Below are 18,824 nucleotides of genomic sequence, written 5' to 3'. Positions count from 1 at the left end.
GTTAGATGCCCAGAATCATCTTTCATTGGCCAAAAGAAGCTTGGGCCCTCCCAAATAAGCACCTTCGTGGTTTCCCATTGGTAGGGGAAAGGAAAGACTTTAAGAAGTCCTGGACCTAGCCGCTGTCGGCGTCTGGCTTGGCAAGGATCCGCTTCCTTCTTCACCAACAGGCATGAAGACCTTTCTCCTGAATTGGCTAGTCTGAGGATATTGAGTCATGGACGGTCCTGTTTGGGAAATGGATGAGATAAGCATTCTGAAAAACCACTTTACACGTAGGACTGCAATAACATTTCTCCGACGCGTTCGCGTTTCCAACGCGTTTCTGCAAAAAGAAAGTTATTATTGCTCCTTTGATCCACACACACTGCCAGGGCAACTTGAATATACCCCCCCATCCTGTCACTCACACCCATAATTTACCCAATTGATCAAGGAACCTTCATCCTGTCACGCAAGAAGGGGTACGTTCAATTAGCTCTTTCGACCCGACTGTATAGCGGCCTTGCTCTGGCTGCCCTTCACCATGTCGTCCCTTTTCGACGCCGTTCTTCAATCCGAGCTGGACTCGAACGTCGGCTCTCGCGACCATCGTCTGCACTCAGATCAACTTCCCAGCTCTAGGCCACATCCGCCCTCGGAAAGTAATGGCCCTATGAGTGATATGCACGCTTTCCCTGACGATCAAGTCGTTGAGTCGAATTCGTCGACCGTGACCCGCCGCCGAAACCCATATGTAAAGGCTCCTCCTCCCTTGGTCGATGTGGCAGGCGAAAAAGTACAGCAGGCCTTTGAGGAATTGCTTGAGACTTACCGGGAGGAACCTACATGGTCTGCGCCGCCTCCGTCTTCCGAAATCCTCAGCGACAAATACTACATTGCTCAGATCCATGGCATGAACAAGCATTCGCTGTCTACACTATATGTGGATTTCACCCACCTGACATCACTGGATAACCCCATCCTAGCAGACGCCATTGTCAACCAATTCTACCGATTCCATCCGTTCCTCACCAAGGGACTGCACAATCTCATTGCGAAATATGAGCCCGACTTTTATACGCACCATCGCAAAGTTGACAAGATGAACTCAGATGCCAGCACGTCGATGATGGGAGGCAATTCGAGCGTTGGCATCTCCGACAAACATGAGATGGGAGAATACGTCCAGGAGAGGACACGTCACCAGCAGACAGACAAATTGTTCTCTCTCGCTTTCTATAACTTGCCTCTTGTCTCACGTTTGCGCCAACTCCGAACCTCACAGATCGGAAAATTGCTCTCCATCTCTGGCACTGTCACACGGACGTCTGAGATTCGTCCGGAGTTGTCTCTAGGTACTTTTATCTGTGAGAACTGCAAAACGGTGTGCCCCGATGTTGAACAGACTTTCAAGTATACAGAGCCTTCGGAATGCCCGAACCAGTCTTGCGGAAACCGCTCTGGTTGGCGTCTAGACATTGGGAAGAGCACTTTTGTTGATTGGCAGAAGGTGAAACTACAGGAATCATCACATGAGATCCCCACTGGCAGCATGCCCCGTACTATGGATGTCATACTTCGTGGTGAGATGGTCGATCGTGCCAAGGCTGGCGAGCGGTGTATCTTCACTGGCACTTTGATTGTTGTTCCCGACGTCAGCCAACTAGGACTGCCCGGCGTGCGACCTGAGGCTGTCCGTGATGACTCTGCATTCCGCAGCGGAGATGTTGGTGGTGGGGGACTCACTGGTCTGAAGGCTCTCGGTGCGAGGGACTTGACCTACCGTCTCGCCTTCCTCGCTTGCATGGTCACCCCAGACACCACTACTCCTGGTCAGCAAACCAATCAGCACTTGAATGGGCAGTCTCATAACATTCTCGCTTCCCTCAACCAACTCACTGAGCCTGAAGACAACGAGGACAAAGCCCAGGAGGCGTTTCTTCACACCTTAACACCATACGAAGTGGAGGACCTAAAAGGACTCGTTCATTCGGATTATATCTATTCTCGGCTCGTGGACTCCATCGCTCCCATGATTTATGGCCACCGTCAGATCAAAAAGGGCTTGCTTCTGCAACTAATTGGCGGAGTCAGCAAACATACAGCACAGGAGAACATGCAGCTCCGTGGTGATATCAACGTATGCATAGTTGGCGATCCTTCAACAAGCAAAAGTCAATTCTTAAAGTAGGTGTTCAGGGTTTATTGTATAGGAACGGGCAGCTGACTGTAATTCTAGATACATTTGCTCTTTGCATCCTCGCGCAGTCTACACAAGTGGAAAAGCCTCGTCAGCCGCTGGTCTGACTGCTTCGGTTGTGAAGGATGCCGAGACCGGTGAATTCACCATTGAGGCCGGTGCCTGATGCTTGCGGTAGGCGTTTCCCTCAGTCCTTCACTTTCTCTAAACACAGCTGACGATTGTTTGATACATAGAATGGTGGTGGTATCTGTGCTATTGACGAATTCGATAAGATGGACATCAGTGATCAAGTTGCTATCCACGAAGCTATGGAACAGCAGACGATCTCGATCGCGAAGGCAGGAATCCATACGACTCTCAACGCACGTGCATCTATCCTCGCCGCAGCTAATCCTATTGGTGGACGATACAACCCCAAGGCCACCCTGCGAGCCAATCTCAACTTCAGTGCTCCCATTATGAGTAGATTCGATTTGTTCTTCGTAATCCGAGATGAGCCCAATGAAACTGTCGATCGCAACTTGGCCGACCATATCGTCAACGTACACATGAACCGCGACGAAGCCGTTCAGCCGGAGTTGAGTACCGAACAGTTACAGCGCTATATTCGATTCGCCCGGACATTCAGGCCAGTCTTCACTGATGAGGCCAAGGCTTTGTTGGTTGAGAAATACAAGGAGCTCCGTTCTAATGACTCCCAAGGCGGCAATGGCAGGTCTTCGTACCGCATCACCGTGCGCCAGTTGGAGTCTTTGGTTCGTCTTTCCGAAGCTGTTGCCAAGGCTAACTGTGTCGAGGAGATCGTACCGAGGTTCGTGCAAGAAGCGTATGATCTTCTCCGGCAGAGTATTGTCACGGTTGAAAAGGATGATGTCGAAGTCGATGACGATGAAGAACTTGTCAACGCGGCGGCACGTGATGAGGATCACGAAATGGGCGACGGCGAACGTGACCGAGAAGGCGACAGCCCTATGCGTGACGATGTGGAAGAGCAGCCAGCGCCATCGCGCCCAAGGACTAAGATCACGTTCGATAAATATATGAAGATTCTGAACCTCGTTGTCCGCCGAGTCAACGAGGATGAGTCTACCTCTGGTGAGGGTGTAGAGGAGGAGGATCTCATTGTCTGGTACTTGGAGCAAATTGAATCTGAGCTGGAGAACGAGGAAGATCTGCAACGAGAGCGCAGTTTGGCTGTGAAGGTTTTGAAGAGAATGGTCAAGGTTGGTTCCTCTATACAGCCCTGCCTGGTTGATTTGCCTGACTAACCGTTTATCTCAGGACAACATCCTCATGCCCATTCGGGGAGAAGGCCTGGTTGATGCAGCTGATGGAGACCAAGAGATCTCCCACCGCACCGTTTACGTTTTGCATCCCAACTGTGCGGTGGATGACATTGTCCTCCCGGATCCTAAGAGCAAACGGTGATGATTATAAGCATATAAGACGGAGTAATACTGATTACGAGTTATGAGGTGTGCTTGTGCATTGTTATTTGGGTTAGATGTGGATATCTCGGATTAGATTAATAGTTCGGCGTCACTTTTCAGCGCAAACGAACCCTGCCATCTGCCATTATTTTTGTAATCTTTTGTATCCTAATACGCTTACTATATGGGCGACATGCCCATCTTATTTTCGTATCATCTATGCTGAACCAGCCGCACTGGGAAAGTGTTTTTGATTCCATTGAGCTTGCAACAAATCTGCTCGCCCTGGGCTGCCATCGGACACGTGCCGTATTCCTGAAAAGACAGTTTAGAGGGGGGCAACTAGTAATCAACTTTGTGCATCATACTGCTGCACAAAGAGTACGGCAAAGCGCGAATAGAAAAGCAGAAAGCCAAGAGTTACAGAACAATAGGTACTACTAAGATATATATTCCTGCATACTTAGCTTATATTCTTCCCACTCAACCACAGCACCTGCTCCAAACGTATACTTTTAATATCTAACACTCCCATCCTAGATAGTATATATATGTAGGGCGAGAGGACCAAAACCACAAAATCTACTCTACATACCCCAAACAGCACTAACACAGTGACATAATCCCCCCACGAACACGAACACACACACGTGAGAATCAAACACGGACATCCCTTCAGCGGTAACCCGCGGGGCCCAAATCTAAACCATACGCATAATCCTCTATTTCGATCCATGGTGGGGGGAGGGATGTAATATTAGCCTTTTAGGTTGGCGCGCGGGGGTTCAACTGCCATCAAGCTCGTGCTGTTTCGGTAGTTTCACTGATCTGGCATGAGGGACTAAGAGATGGCTAACCGAATTAGGGGACAACTACATTACGACTCATGGGGGAGGTCTGTGGGCGAATAACGTTGGTAGGGGAGTGTTGTTTGTTGTTGTGGTTATGCCTGTGCTAGGACCTCAGGCTATTACTCTATTTGTTAAGGATTGACTGGGCTGCACTTGTACTGAGATTCATAACGTCCTCTCTTTGCTCTTTTTTTCTTTTTCTTTTTCTTTTTTGTATTTATTTTCTGGATTCTTATAATCAAAATTGATATTTCATTAGACAATAGGAATATCAACATTAGTCGTGCATAAACTAATCTCCAGAGAGTACGGCATACGGAGTACACCGGAGTCCACATCACCCCCCCCTCCCCCGTATTCCCCGACAATTCAATACCCCCGTAAACAGAGGTAAACCGTAAACCGTAAAACCTCAGCAGAAACACTATCTATCCACTATCCCAGACACAGTAAGACCTGCACCTCTCTCAGCGTAAGCGACTCATTCGCCACGAGCAAACCAGTCACTAATCGATCCCGTAGGATTGCGCATTGACGCAGGAAATTCCCTGTTTAGGAAGTCAGTACTTTTTGCCTTGCATTAGTTTCTGTGGCTTCTGTTTCGGGGGAAGAAGGGGGTCGGGGATATGACTCGTTGATGTGCACTGGGTTTGGGTTTGGGATCTATTCTATGGACTCTTTGTAGTGTTGGATTTTGATTCTGCTAGGATATCTGCAATCTAATAGTAGGCAAGGTGGCGTGCTTCGGTTTGTTGGTTTGTCTGGACAAAAGAATGAATGGGAGTACTACTTGTTTATATTATAGATTCTTCGTTGGGATTGTTGATTTGATTTTGTAGATGGATGTGTATACTAACTATACTTGCAGTGCTATGGAGGAGGAAGTGTAAGTAGTTGTAGTGTATTTATTGTAGAAAACTGGCAAACTGGCAGAAATCGAACATGCCCGCGCGCCAGCCATCCCTGACGAGGATAAACACGCAGCCGAGCTTCCCCCCGAACGCCGGTCGACGAAAGGGGGTGGCAGACGAGCCTATCACGTCCAACAGACGGCTTCCCTTCATCCTGCGTGTATGGTATGTATGGTATGGTCAGTGTACTTTTGGAACTTTTGTCCACAGGCAGATCGTGTAATACTAGTCGATGCATGAATTCCATATGTTATGCTATGTATGTACTTCTGATTTTTGGACTGTGCAGATCAGATCAACAATATACTTGTCAAGTAGAAAGAAAAACAAATGAGGTCAAATGCCAATGCGAACGCCGCGCTCTCCAATCCGATATGCTAAACATGTTCGTCGTGAACGAATGAATGTGGATGGTAGAAATTATCAATCGCTCAGGGAGACCAAGGAGAGACTAAACAAGACAAGGAAAAAAAAGTAGAGAGTGAATCTCAAAACCTCAATGAAGGGAGGGGTTAGGTATCATCGCTAAAACAACTCGAATTAAAGATGCCGCTCCAAGGCACGCTCTTCGGCGTAGTATCCGCGGAGACGATTATGCCGCCGCTGCGTGTTGCATCGCAACACGGTATGTAGTGTCTAAGCCCTCATCATCATTCGTCGGGCTCGGAACGTAGATAAGTCAATCGATTCTTCGGATTCCGTCCCGTCGTCCACCTCGATCGCTCCGATATCTGATGTCGGCACCTTGTTGCCCGCGGGGCCAACTGTCAACTGTATAGATTCCACGTGTGGCGCCTCGTTCTCCTTCGCGGCACGTTCCTTTTCCTGTTCCTCCGTGAGACGTCGCACTTCACCCGTGGCCAGTTCGAGCAGTGCCTTGAATTTATCCAGCACCCCCTGTAGTTCTTCCGAGCAGTCGCCCACCCGGAGGAACTGGTAAGCCGCCGTCTCACACAAACTATGAGCCAACTCCAACTGTCGATCTGCCATCTCAAAGGGGGAGTTCTTCGCCATCACCCGGGCCTGCGGCGGAGGTCCCCGATTCCGGGTGCTGCGGATCTGGGACAGCAACTGATCATCAGAACCATCCGCGGAAGAAGGAAGCGGCGGGCTGTTCATGCGGGAGGGTTTGTTAAGAGCACTACTACGCATGGCGCCCATCTGGGACATCTTTCCCCTCCGAATGTTGTTTCTGGCCGTCCCGATAACCCGCACCATTTCCTCCAGCGACTTCTGCGTCTCCCCGTCGTAATGGATCACTAGGTTGTATCGGGTGCTGACAAAAGGGTTCTCCTCAGAGGCCACGGAGGGGGCTTCGTCCGTGCCACGCTTTCGAGGGTTCGGGGTCGGGGTCGACGGGTCCTGGGGGGCGGGCTGGGGGGTGTCGGAGTCTTCCTGGGTCGGTGTATCTATGGGGGGCGGCGATTGTGTGACGGCATTCCGCAGGTCGTCGGTCCGGATGGAGCACACGGAGCTATTCTTGCGTCGACGCGGTCTCCCCGGTGTGACGGCGAGTTTCTTGTACGCCTCGGCATATTCGGCATGTTTGGCGGCGGTGTGGGTGGCCAGATCAGAGATCCGGGTAATCCATGTGGGTAAATTATCGGTGAGGTGGGAGAAGGCCCCCAAGGCGTCCATTGCACCGCCGGGCATGGGGGAATTGTTCGCTCAGGGTGCGTCTGACAAGGGTAAAATATGCGGTCGATTGATGGTGTCGAAGATGTCCCAACGGGGAAGAATATGGCAGGTAAAACCGGGGGTTGAAGAAGAAAAATCGTGCCGTCGTTCAAGTCGTCAGTCGTCCTAAGATGTGGAGGATCTGGGGTATAGAAGTAGAGAATCCCGGCAGCCGTAGCGGCATTTGTCACCCGCTTTGGGTCGTAACTACAGTTCCATGGAATGTTGAAGCGGATCTATGAGCCAGGGAGACTAAACGGAGTCACTGGTTGGGAGCAAATTGAAGGAGGGGGAATCGAGAGAGAAGTGGTAGAATTTCGAATGGGGTTGAGAGAGAGACTAGCTAAAAGAACATAAAGAAAAGAAGGAATCGAAGGGAAAGGAAAGAAATGCGACCGGACGGGACGAGCGAGACTTCAGAGGGAGCCAAAGTGGAGACCCAGTCGTCGTAGCGGATAATACGACGGACTAAGGTACGAGGTGTACACACGGTATCATGATACGTCCACATTACCGTACCTATCGGCCTCCAAAAGAAACAGGCGACGTCCCCGAAATGACTGAGTGAAGCCCGAGCGTGGGTCCAGCCATGCGAATTGCTGCAGCAGCAAGCAATATCGATCCCGTCTGGAATGTGAATATATTGATGGACCTATCGTACCTATCGTACCTGTCTTTGATCCCCTCGTCGCTGACCGTTCACACCCACTATCCTGCTAGTGATTTGACCATGGACTGCAGAATAACCCTGATTCAGTCGTGGGTCGGTTGGCAGTCTCCACCCTCGGTAAGTGATCGGGGATGGGGGTCTGACCGTACCGTACCAAACCTACCCAGGGCACGACGGTCGCTCCCGCTTCGTTACCGTCCAATAGTCGAGGCCTGACCGGCGGGACCAGAACTTCAGGCATCCACACCCTTTACCCTGGTCGTTGGTCCATTATTATCATTCTTTAAACATCGTTCGATTTCCTGAACAGTCATCCTCACACCCTTGCAATGCGATCCGGATCCTCGAAAGGAGCGGTGAAGAACCCCTCGTGGACATCTTACTTATGCATCTAGACAGTTCTTGAGAAAGACATGCAGATGGCGTCGGGATCGGTCCTCCCGGGCTGGAAGGGGTTGACCAAAGTCGTCGTACAAAATTCGATCCCTGGTTACCTCCGTGCGACAGGGACTGACTTCGAGATGCTTTGGAAAGGTCCTGGAAGATCGGAAAGCCTTTTGTGTTCTAGAAAACGGGTGTCACTAGAAATGCCACGGGGAAATTAAAAAAATCCCCAAGAAAAAAAAGGGGGGGGGGGGGGAAAGGGGAGTGATCTCTCACACCAGAGTCTCCTGTTAAGGTTCTTCTCCCGCCATGAAACAAAGAATATCACCACTGATTCAGGTACATGTCTATAATATTATATCAGCATATGTTATGATCCACACTGAACGGCAAGCCCGTTAGACTAACCACAGTTGCACTCAGAAAAGTGATTAATTAAAGTATGTACGTACGTAACTCTACTAAGTGGCAGGTCTGGAGCAAGAAACCCGAGGCAGCCAATTGAAAGACAGTGACATGGATGTTCTCAACGGCTTCTTTACCCAAGTAAGCCCTTAGACGTAACGGCTATTTACAACGACGGCAACGAATGCCATGTTGGGCGTAAGTTCCCGACGTTTCCGTCTCCGCTTTCAAAAGGTCGCCTGGCGATCGTCGTGCAATCATTTCACATGGGGCAACGGATGAAGGCGACGAGCAAGGCAAAGGAATCGATATCCTGGTTATAATCGCAAAGATGTCTGTTCATGGCCGACGGGAACCAAAACACGCCGTTGCCAAGCGCTCTCCTGAAGTTGGCACTAAATTCCAAGGCAATGGCTTGCATGCCATCCTACCTGCCTTCCCTCACCAGTATTAGACGCACGTATGGCACGAGCGATTCCTAGTCGCAAGGTTCTTGGTTCGTTACGACGAATCGGTCACGGAAAATGGACGAGAATCTAGTCTCGGTCTACGACACGAATACATCAGACAATGGTGGTCTTACTGTGCTAGTGGCTCGGATTCATGTTGATCAGTGACAACGCATCATCTTCTGTCTGTCACCTGCCATGTAAGCAATTGTCCACTTGGCAACACCGATCCCTCGCTGCTGCATACAGACGCAAATCCTGGATACGAACCATGAAGGTTAGGTAAACCAGTGCTGTTCTCAGCAACTGGACTCTGGGCGCATAATTACAACGAAGAACCAGATGAATTGCAAGCAATAACGCAGCGGACACTGTGTGTGCGCCGATGTAGTCGGGGAAATACGGCTTCTGAAGAGTATCTGTACAGAGTAGTCATTGGTCCTGCACCGTAGTGACAATATCCTCCATCTGCAATCATGTACGGAGCACCGGAGACCTTGGCTTTTTGCCACCGTCGTGAATGCAATGCCCTACATAGTTAGACCATTACGTTGCATGCGTAGCAGGGTTTATCGTGGGCGAATACGGTCGTACGGTCGTTCAATCAGTGGCTTGCCGCGGTTAAATCTTTTTCTGATAGTTCTGGTGAAATGTTCAGTTGACTATCTGACTTGTTAGCGTAAGTACAGCCAGGACAGTCCGCGGAAATATACCGTAGAAAAATCTACTATGCGGAGCAATGTACACAGCAAGGCATACTGAAGGTGTAAACCGGGTTCCTTCGTACAATAATGCATATATGGTATTATATAATATCAGGACAGGTAACTATCTGTGTCGTGTACGAAGTTAGTACTATTATACTGCTTGGTCAACAACACCAATGTGCATGTGACCGAGAGACTTTCAACAAACAAGCCAAATACTATGCTGACTACTGTTCCTAATGGTGGCGTTCAGGGCAACCCTGGACTACGAAGTAGTACTACTAGTACTAGTTGTAGTACGCACCTTGTGGCTGTGAATACGTGTCAGTTTTGTTGTCTGCATTCTGCAGGTTGCCCGTTTTCTTCTTTTTCTTCAGCCTTCGGAAGCTAAATCCGCAACCATGTGCAAAATAATCTTCTACTCCTGTTGTTGCGTACCTGTCTTTAGCTCTTGACTCAACAGAGTGTAGAGGTAGGCCCTTGGTTCTAGACTACTAACCCAGTCATACGCTTCGTGGCCATGACGCCTTCAACCAACTTGCCAGCAGGGTACAAGCTTGTGATATCCCAGTAAACATAACCCACCTTGGTTCTTGCTATATTGTATAATTTTAATCATCTGACAGGTAGCTAACACTGCATGGCGCATTGTGTACAGGCGGAGATTTCTACGCACGACCGCAGCGTGCATCCTATTGCGTCAACCGGAGACGACCTGAAGATGTACATAGCTGGATAAAAGTCGATTCCAGGCGAGAAGCGACAAACCTGCAATATCTCAGCGAAACAGCATTGAGGCTTGCTGCAAAGTTGTCGCAATCTCTCATGCAGGTCTCGCCTCAGCTTCTCTATTGGAAGTCGCCTTCCTGGTCCAAGCAACTCCTGCGTCTAGACCAACTTCAGCACAGAGTATACCGGAAAATGTGCCATCAACAGCTGTGATGTTGGGTATATAAAGGTGCTGCTCGTCGGCATAATAACTTCTCTATCCATCCTTCGATTTATCTACACAGCCCGGCTTAAGCATACTGGACCTCTGAACAAGGTAAAGGAATTACGGAAGACTTTCAGGAATATCTCTAGCTGATTGCATATACCGGTCCAGTCCCTCCGATCACGACGTATACTTCGTTATCACACAGTTGACCACGAATCAAAATGGCCGAAGCTACCGGTAAGTGTACTTCTACCCCCTGGGGTACAACTACTTAGATTATCCAGGACAAACTTTCGACGCTGACCGCGGCCAATATTGGAGCGGCGAGATTGAGGCAGGCACTGCCAAGATCACTCGGTACCAAGATGGTAGACCTACGCGGTTTACCTTCAAGAAACCGTTCCAGAAGGCACCGCATGTTCAATTCACCCCTGACTTTGGGGACAACCCAGCCGCAGGATTCAAACAGTCTTGGCTTTACTTCCTGGGCCAGGGAAAGCCGGCGGTAGATAAGGAGGGCTTTACCGTGGGATGCTTTACGGACGTTGGACATGAGCTGACGTTCAGGTACACCGCCATTGAGATACGTGAGAGATACTGAGTGTCTTAGTAACTTTGGCTGTGGCATGTGTGATAGGGTCACCGGGAAACGTTAATTGTCAATAGCCCAGTTATGTGAAGCATTTTCTATGAAGATACTATTTGGCTTTCGCATCTGTCCTGGCGTAATTCTTCCATGTTCAGTCGGACCCCCTTCACATATGTAGATGGAAAGATTCCTTAAACCACCAAGATGTGCCTTCTACATAAATACGCACTACGCTAACACGGAACCCTGCTTCCTAACAGAAATGACCTGATCGCGTATTGGACTTTGACTATATCCTAGTTAACATTACCACTTGCATCCGACAATGCTGAAGGCCCGAGATAGGGGAATAATCAGGTGTCTAAGCTCTGGATTTACGAGACTGATGTGACAGGGCATGGCCAGTGCAGATAATCACACTACCAAAAGAATCAATATTGATATAGAGAATTGGTTCAAGCGTGAGGACTTCATATCCTTGCTTGAAAGGTTCAATGACTCCGAGAAGGGCCAGATACTCTTCAATGGGAAGGGTATATCAAATGTCAACATCTATACATACCACAAACACTTATCTCTCGCGTCACAAGAGCCTACGCTCTTTCAGGGTCAGCATTTCTTCTGTTCGCGTGACAATTTTTGCACTGACTATCGCAGGCACGATCCGAGATAACGTTCTCCTTGGTATTGATCCCAGAACAAGAACTGACAGTCAACTCCACGCCGCCTGTCGTAGCGCGTCGATTCATGACTTCATTATGTCTCTCCCCGAGACCTACAACACCGATGTGGGATCCCGCGGCATCAGGACAGAAGTAGCACATTGCTATCGCTCGAGCTCTGATTCGCAACCCCCTGGTCCTCGACGAGGCTACTGGTCCTCTTGACTCAGAGAACGAGAAGGTTGTCCAGGCAGCCTTTGAACGTGCCGCCAAGGGCAGAACTATGATTGCCGTTGCACATAGATTGGCAACCGTGCAGAATGCCGATATAGCCTTTATTTTAGGTGAAGGTGGTCAATTTTTAGAGAAGGGCAGTCATCTAGAGCTTCTTAGGAAAGGAGAGGTCTACTATCAAATGGTACATTCAAGAATACCAAATTCTACCTTTAGTTTATGGGCAACGTTATTTTAATGAAGGGAAACAGTGTCAGAACCAAGCACTCGATTAGTAGTGCAGAGAACTTGGTAAGGAAGACTGGGTTATGGGACTTGCTATCATTTCGGCATGGTTAGTTTATGCAGCTCGAGGTCGAAACGTAGCTTGTTTATACTTGATAGTGCAGTTTATTTCGAATGGTACTTTCGGTTTTCGATCGGCCTTCTCGGTGTATTTTTGACGAGTAACGTCCGCTACAAGAAGCTGGCTCATATGTGCCTTATACAGCATACCAATCTGGTGTTCAAAGTGACGCAGGTCATTTATGGTAATAAGCAAGAGCGGAATGTTACGCCCTGGGCTTCGTCTAAGGACTCTGTGACTGGTTAGCTATCCTGGTTAGATGAGACTTACCACTATGACTAGAATTTACTAGTGATCGGTGATGGGTGGCCTTGAGGTCCGAAACGATGCAAACACAATCCGTAGGTATCAGCCTAAGGTCCAAGAGTCAGGTCTATTGAGTACGTATATTCAATAGTCAGATAGTGCGAACGAGTGGAGCTGGCTATAATTACTGTGGGTGTAGCTATTAAGTAGCCAATGAGATTGACCACGAAGAACTAAGCTAGGTACATGAATGAATGTCTTCATTTATCCTTTCCCTTGGTCTAGTTGAACTACAAAACCGGGGTCACCCTGGCAAAAGCTGCTACGCCATCCAGAGTGGTGAAGTATATTGGCAAATGTCGTAACTGGAATAAAAGAATCCAAGAGCGGATAGATTTGGAGTTGGCTGATGATGGTGTATAATCTGGTAAGGAATTCCAGGCCATGTGGGTCTTGGATTTGCCGAAAAAGGTCAGCAATGCTAACTCTTTTCTCTCTACCCTCAGAGCTTGAAGACGATTATAAGCTGTGTTTTGATTATATGCAAGGCAAACTATCCATGAGCTTATTTCAACCCCCCAGACAACAGGAGACTCTGGCCCGTCATATACCCGGTAGTCACCAACATTGTGACCACATTGGCCGTCTCCTCCGGCGTACCTAGCGGCCTAAAGGAATAGTCGCCACCGTGTCTTGGATTGCTGCAACACTGGGGACCATTCCCGTATCACCTATCATAGCAGGCGCGACATCATTGACACTGATGTTGTATTCCGCCAAACGGGTGGCGAGATTCTTCATCATGCCGGTAAGCCCTCCCTTGGACGCAGCGTAGTCTGAGACAAGAAGATCAGAAATGATCGCATGTGAACAAGGATAAGAAGATCAACTAACGGCATCCATTGATTCCTCCCCCACAAGCAGCAATCGAAGACATGAACACGATCCGGCCCCATCGCTGCGCCTTCATATGCTCTACCACGCCCCTGACGAGAACAAAAGAAGCGCGAAGATTAATATTAAGCATGTAATCGAATTCCTCGAGCGGGATGTCCCATATATTAGTTATTCGTTTCCCGTAGCCAACGTTTGAGATCAGGATGTCGGGTCTTTGGCCGTGTTGAGCGTCGGTCTCCTGGAATAGATTCTCGATTTGGTCGGCGGATCCAACATCGACTTTGTGGGTTGAAATGCGCAGCTTGTTCTCGGCGTATTTGGACTGTAGTTCTGTGACGAGTTCGTTTATCGATATTGGATTAGTTGAGTATGTCAGAGCGAGGTGAACTCCACGTTCAGCTAGCTGGTGAGAGCATGCTGCCCCGATTCTAAAGCAGTGAACTTTTGTCAGCATCTGGAGATCTCATCGTGAACTGTGGGATGGTATGGGTACCCTCCTGATGCGCCCGTGACTAGGGCTAGGCGGCCGCGTATCTCGTTTAGTGTCATCCTCTTATGAATATGGAATGCACGATGCCAATGGGACGGGGAAGTCTATTCTTTCTCACGCAAAGGTGTGATATGGTGTAGTTTTAGGATGTCTACTTTGACCTCGGCTGCAACTCGCGGTGACCTCCACATGGTGAGAGCGGCCTTTGAATGAGAGCGCCAATATCGCGTAAGATAATGCTGCTATCGCTGATACCTCACCGAGCTAACGGATTTACTCCGCATATCGATCATGTCTCATGATAGGAACAGACGCAATCCGATTGTAGTAAGCTAATCGCTATCGGGTCCATCACCATGGGCGGAGCTCCTCCCAAGACCCACTTAGTGCATCTTCGCGAGCTCCTCCTAGACTAGTTATGCCGCTAGTAGTCGACCTTATACCCCGGAGTAAGATTCAATATGCAACAGCACGTTGAGCCTTTTATCGCTCGTATCTGATAGCCTGGTATATGTTATCGCAATCAGACTTCTCGGGTGAATGATAGAAATTGTCGTCGGCTACTGATCAATCTGAGTCACTTCCACGGTAATCTTTTGTGAAAATAACGTTACAATGCTTGTGAGCAGGACGAAGGACAGAATACGACTAACCCCACCAACGTTCTTAGAAACAAATGCCAGTGATATAACAGAAATCCTGGGCGGTGATGGAGATATCCCTCTCGTTGACGCCGGGCGCCCGGTCTATTAAAACGTGGAAAGGCAACACCACCAAGTGACGAGTATGAGAGCACCATATACTGAAATGGTGTAGGGCTAGATTGTAGTGTGTTAACCCGGTTAAAGAAGAACAAAATCCAAAACATGCAACAGCATTAGTATGGAGGTCCATAAAAAAAGCGTATCGAAACGATGAATTGGCCTATGCCAAACAGCCATGAGCACCTGCGACAAGGCTGATATTTTATAGATAATGAACATATGAGCTATATAGGCTTGTTTTCTTCTGATCTTCTACCCTTCTATTGATTTGTTGATTATTTGTTTACTGTTTGGTCTCACAAACTTCGAACGATGTCTAAAATCTCCAAGGCTGCGTTCCAAGGGCTTGCGAAGGAAGCACGCGACAAGGCCGATACCCTTGTGAACCCAGTATTCCCCTCGGCAGCAACTACTACTAGTAATACGATTCAAAGGACGTCTACGGAGGCCTATGGCGGCCACTCCGCAACAACGGCTCTCCTCACTAAGTCTATTCGCCGCCTATTCACCGCCCAATAATATACTGTATCAATATCTCTCTAACTATAAGATATTGTATAGAAGGGGCTTAAGAAATAGATATTCTATATATTCTTTTATATAAATTACAAATTAAAGTACTATTCTTAGGAAATTGTGAATAGAAATACTGAATTTAAAAAGATAAATGTAATTAGTCTTCTTCAGGGCCCACGAATGGGCCCAAACTCCAGGCCCAAGGCCCAACCCATATAGGCCCTGGGCCCTGACTACCGGGCCCAACCCCAACCCTTAGACCCACGATGGGCCCCCAATGGGCCCCTATACTAGGCCTAAGGCCTATCGTAGGTCCTAGACTCGGGCCCAAAGCCCAACCCACCGTGGGCTTGGGCCGGGGTTGGGCCTGGGCCGGGATGGGCCGTGAAGAAGCCTATATGTATTACAGCGAAGTGCAAAAGCAGCTTCACCATTTTATACTCTTCTCTTAATTCTGGGGCCCACTGCCAAGACGCTAGCCTAACCATGGAGTGCAGGCTAGTGCACTATGGTATGCCGTTTACCCATTGTAATTTACACTCACATGCTAGAACCCATGACTTGATACTATATGAAAGTAAAATATTAGATATTGCTGAAGTAGAGATATATATGCCTGAATATTAGAGCGAGATCTGATAACATATGGTTTGAGCATATCCGTTCACAAAAAAGCGAATAAGATGCCACCTGACACGTCATTTCAGTGACCGTTACCCCCCAGGAACCTTTGCATTCTTAAGTACTGTACCCGATACAGTCCATCGAGTTCTGGTTTGGGTTGAGGTTCCTACCAATAGGACCCGGTTTTCAAGATCTATCTGGCTCCCTTGGAGTGTTCACTGACTTGGTACTGGGTCTAGTTTTCTTAAAGAGACACTGCACGATATTTACAGCAGTCTTATCCTTGCCCTATATGGCGTTGTTCTCCTATCTAGTAATTAAAGTAAGATTAATACTAGAGGCTGCTTCTCTATGGGTCGACTCGCTATTTAATAGCGGTGGAATTGATACTTTACTAATAGATTCCTTATAAGCTAACAGCGATATAACACTTGTCCCGAGGCCGCTGTTACTTTAGTAGGATAACTAAAACATTAGCTTAGGTGATTATAGATATCTTTCTATAGAGACCGAGCAGGTCTTTTATTTCTAGATTAGAGGAAACTTCACGCTGTGTCCAAAGACTATAGTTCTATAGACTAGAAGAGGCTTGGGCGGGCTGTGGAAGCTATAGATAAAGAGTTTAGAAAACTTTATTAATAGAAAGACCTGTATATAGTTGTAGTATATCTCTCTAGAAATAGTTTTATAGTAGCAATTTTTAAAGACTTTGTTTAGGCAGTGCTAATATATTTTTATAAATAATTTCTAGAGGTATTGATTATTGTCGGGATCTCTGTAAATACTTTTTATTATATCCTGAATAATAGGGGTGGTCGTGGCTAGGAGATCTTCACCTTTTGGTAAAATAGTTTATTAATTGTATTGAGCTTTACCCTGCAAAGTATTTGTAATAAGACCTAACTAGGCTGAGTTAGTAAAACACTTCCTGCTAAGAGCGATTACTTGAGCCGTATCTACGGGCTAGAGGATTTTTCTAAAATCTATATTAAAGAGAATAATAGCGTTGATAGCTTAATAAGATTAATCTATTTTAATTTAATATCACGAAGTAAAGCTACTTTAGGTAAAAGTAGGTTAGTACTGGTTGTCACCTGCTGGAAATCCTATTTCTTAAGATATCTTTTTAACGATTTATAGATTTTAGTTCCAAAGCCGTCCGCTGTTAATATATCGGTTTATATATTAAATAATATATCTAAAGTTATGTAAATATCTTTAACTAGGTCTAGGAGTTGTTTTTATATTTTTTATATTTTCTGGTTCATTTTTAATAGCTCGTCTCCCTTTTTACTTATCTCTTCTATAATTCTATTCTATTTCTTATATATCTTGAGATCTATATTAGCTCTATTTTAAAAAGACAGCGTTTATAGTAGTTTTTTCTATATATAAAATATTTAACTCTTTGATATTAACTTTACTAAAGAGAACTTCGCGCCTAACTTTTCTATAATAGATTAAACAGGTGCGGATAAGATATAGTAGGGTACTTAACCTATCAATTAGCCAAGCCTAACGGTTTTTATAATTGTAAAATATAATAAATTGCTTCTTGGCCTACTTAAGCTATTTATAGTAGTTAGTTGTTTTAATTACCTATACTAGCTTATCTTTCTTGCCAATTGCGATTAAACTATCTACACTGATAATTCTTCCTATTAATATAGATAGATAATTAAAAGCGAACCGAGAGTCGGGCTAATATAATCCTATTTTATAGATATTATAGCTGGTATCTTTAGAGCTTTAATTTATAACTATTAATACTAGACCTGATAGTAATATTTCTAGGTTATAGTTAGAGATAAATACAATTTATTTATATAGTTCTATATATATTTATACCAGCCGATAATATAATGCGCAGTTTCGACGCTAAAAAGTATTAGATACTTTAAGAGATCGAAGTCTATAACGATTCTGCGAATATGGAAGTTTATAAAAGGGATTTGGCTTCCGTCTTTATTAAATAATATATACCAATGTACTGTATTCCTAGTATACTTTGTCAAAATTAATATGGTATAGAAATCTTAAAGAAAGACCTTCCCGTAGAATATAGTGATATATTGGGTTTCTACTAGCGGCACTAGTATAATAAGCGAAATCTTAAAACCAGGATCTTGGTTCGATCGATGACATTGTATAGAAAAGTCGAGAACGATGATAGGATTTTTAAATAGATTTTACTAGTATTGGTTAGTTAATTGTAAAGAGCTATTTAAGTATTGTAAATAAATGGTAAGTCTATATATTTGGTTATTAGTTTTAATGTCCCTGTCGATAGCAAGAATAATAGAGGCGATTAAGTTACCTCGTGTTGAACGAAGTGCCGCTATTATAAATGTGAATATTTTTTTAATCTTAACTAAGATTTCTACTATACCGCCTATTTCTAAAGAAAAATATTTTAAAAGCTTTATCTAAGCTATGATCTTTGTCCTATTAAATAATATTATTGGAAATAGCTTAGTTAACAATTAAAAATATAATATTTGTGTAGTTTATTTAAATACTGTAGGTTTGGTTCACTTCGCATTGTATGTTTTACTAATTCTATAAAATTTTCCCTAAATAGCGATTAAATATAGTATATATATTCTAAATAAGGTATTGTCTTTATATCTTTATTCGCGTTTTGAATAATTATAATAGTATCTTTAATAATCTTTTCCAATTTTTTATGTATTTTTAGTTATAAATAAATGCTAAGAGATCTCAATCCAATTGGAATAATATTAAAAATTTAGGAGGCTTTTTTTGGTTGTTGACGAGACGATTCTTTTATCGGGTATACAGGATTTAATAGATTTGTGTCGAAATTGCTTTTATTGAATTAGCCTTTAA

General features: G+C 45.9%; 5 protein-coding genes across 5 annotated transcripts; 3 read left to right on the top strand and 2 right to left on the bottom strand.

Moving 5' to 3' along the window:
- Window positions 1-526: 526 nt before the first annotated feature.
- ANOM_005634 (MCM DNA helicase complex subunit MCM6) lies at window positions 527-3,691 on the top strand (the record flags this gene model as incomplete). The annotated part of the gene is made up of 4 exons (XM_015550891.1): window positions 527-2,169; window positions 2,222-2,300; window positions 2,419-3,408; window positions 3,467-3,691. The coding sequence occupies 4 exons, from the start codon at window positions 527-529 to the stop codon at window positions 3,611-3,613; spliced, it is 2,859 nt and encodes a 952-aa protein (XP_015407624.1). The 3' UTR covers window positions 3,614-3,691.
- A 2,322-nt stretch (window positions 3,692-6,013) lies between these two features.
- On the bottom strand, window positions 6,014-7,030 carry ANOM_005633 (uncharacterized protein; the record flags this gene model as incomplete). Its single annotated transcript, XM_015550890.1, has 1 exon — window positions 6,014-7,030. The coding sequence occupies one exon, from the start codon at window positions 7,028-7,030 to the stop codon at window positions 6,014-6,016; it is 1,017 nt and encodes a 338-aa protein (XP_015407617.1).
- A 3,797-nt stretch (window positions 7,031-10,827) lies between these two features.
- ANOM_005632 (uncharacterized protein) lies at window positions 10,828-11,207 on the top strand (the record flags this gene model as incomplete). The annotated part of the gene is made up of 2 exons (XM_015550889.1): window positions 10,828-10,843; window positions 10,891-11,207. The coding sequence occupies 2 exons, from the start codon at window positions 10,828-10,830 to the stop codon at window positions 11,205-11,207; spliced, it is 333 nt and encodes a 110-aa protein (XP_015407618.1).
- Window positions 11,208-11,592: 385 nt separating this feature from the next.
- On the top strand, window positions 11,593-12,082 carry ANOM_005631 (uncharacterized protein; the record flags this gene model as incomplete). Its single annotated transcript, XM_015550888.1, has 2 exons — window positions 11,593-11,803; window positions 11,853-12,082. The coding sequence occupies 2 exons, from the start codon at window positions 11,593-11,595 to the stop codon at window positions 12,080-12,082; spliced, it is 441 nt and encodes a 146-aa protein (XP_015407619.1).
- Window positions 12,083-13,343: 1,261 nt separating this feature from the next.
- ANOM_005630 (SDR family NAD(P)-dependent oxidoreductase) lies at window positions 13,344-14,129 on the bottom strand (the record flags this gene model as incomplete). The annotated part of the gene is made up of 3 exons (XM_015550887.1): window positions 13,344-13,519; window positions 13,578-14,008; window positions 14,074-14,129. The coding sequence occupies 3 exons, from the start codon at window positions 14,127-14,129 to the stop codon at window positions 13,344-13,346; spliced, it is 663 nt and encodes a 220-aa protein (XP_015407620.1).
- Between the last annotated feature and the right edge of the window lie 4,695 nt (window positions 14,130-18,824).

Source organism: Aspergillus nomiae (genome assembly GCF_001204775.2).
Source record: "Aspergillus nomiae NRRL 13137 chromosome Unknown contig00106, whole genome shotgun sequence".
Lineage (NCBI taxonomy): Eukaryota > Fungi > Ascomycota > Eurotiomycetes > Eurotiales > Aspergillaceae > Aspergillus > Aspergillus nomiae.
The sequence above is the reverse complement of the archived record's forward strand: the minus strand, read 5'-3'. Positions and strand labels throughout refer to the sequence as shown.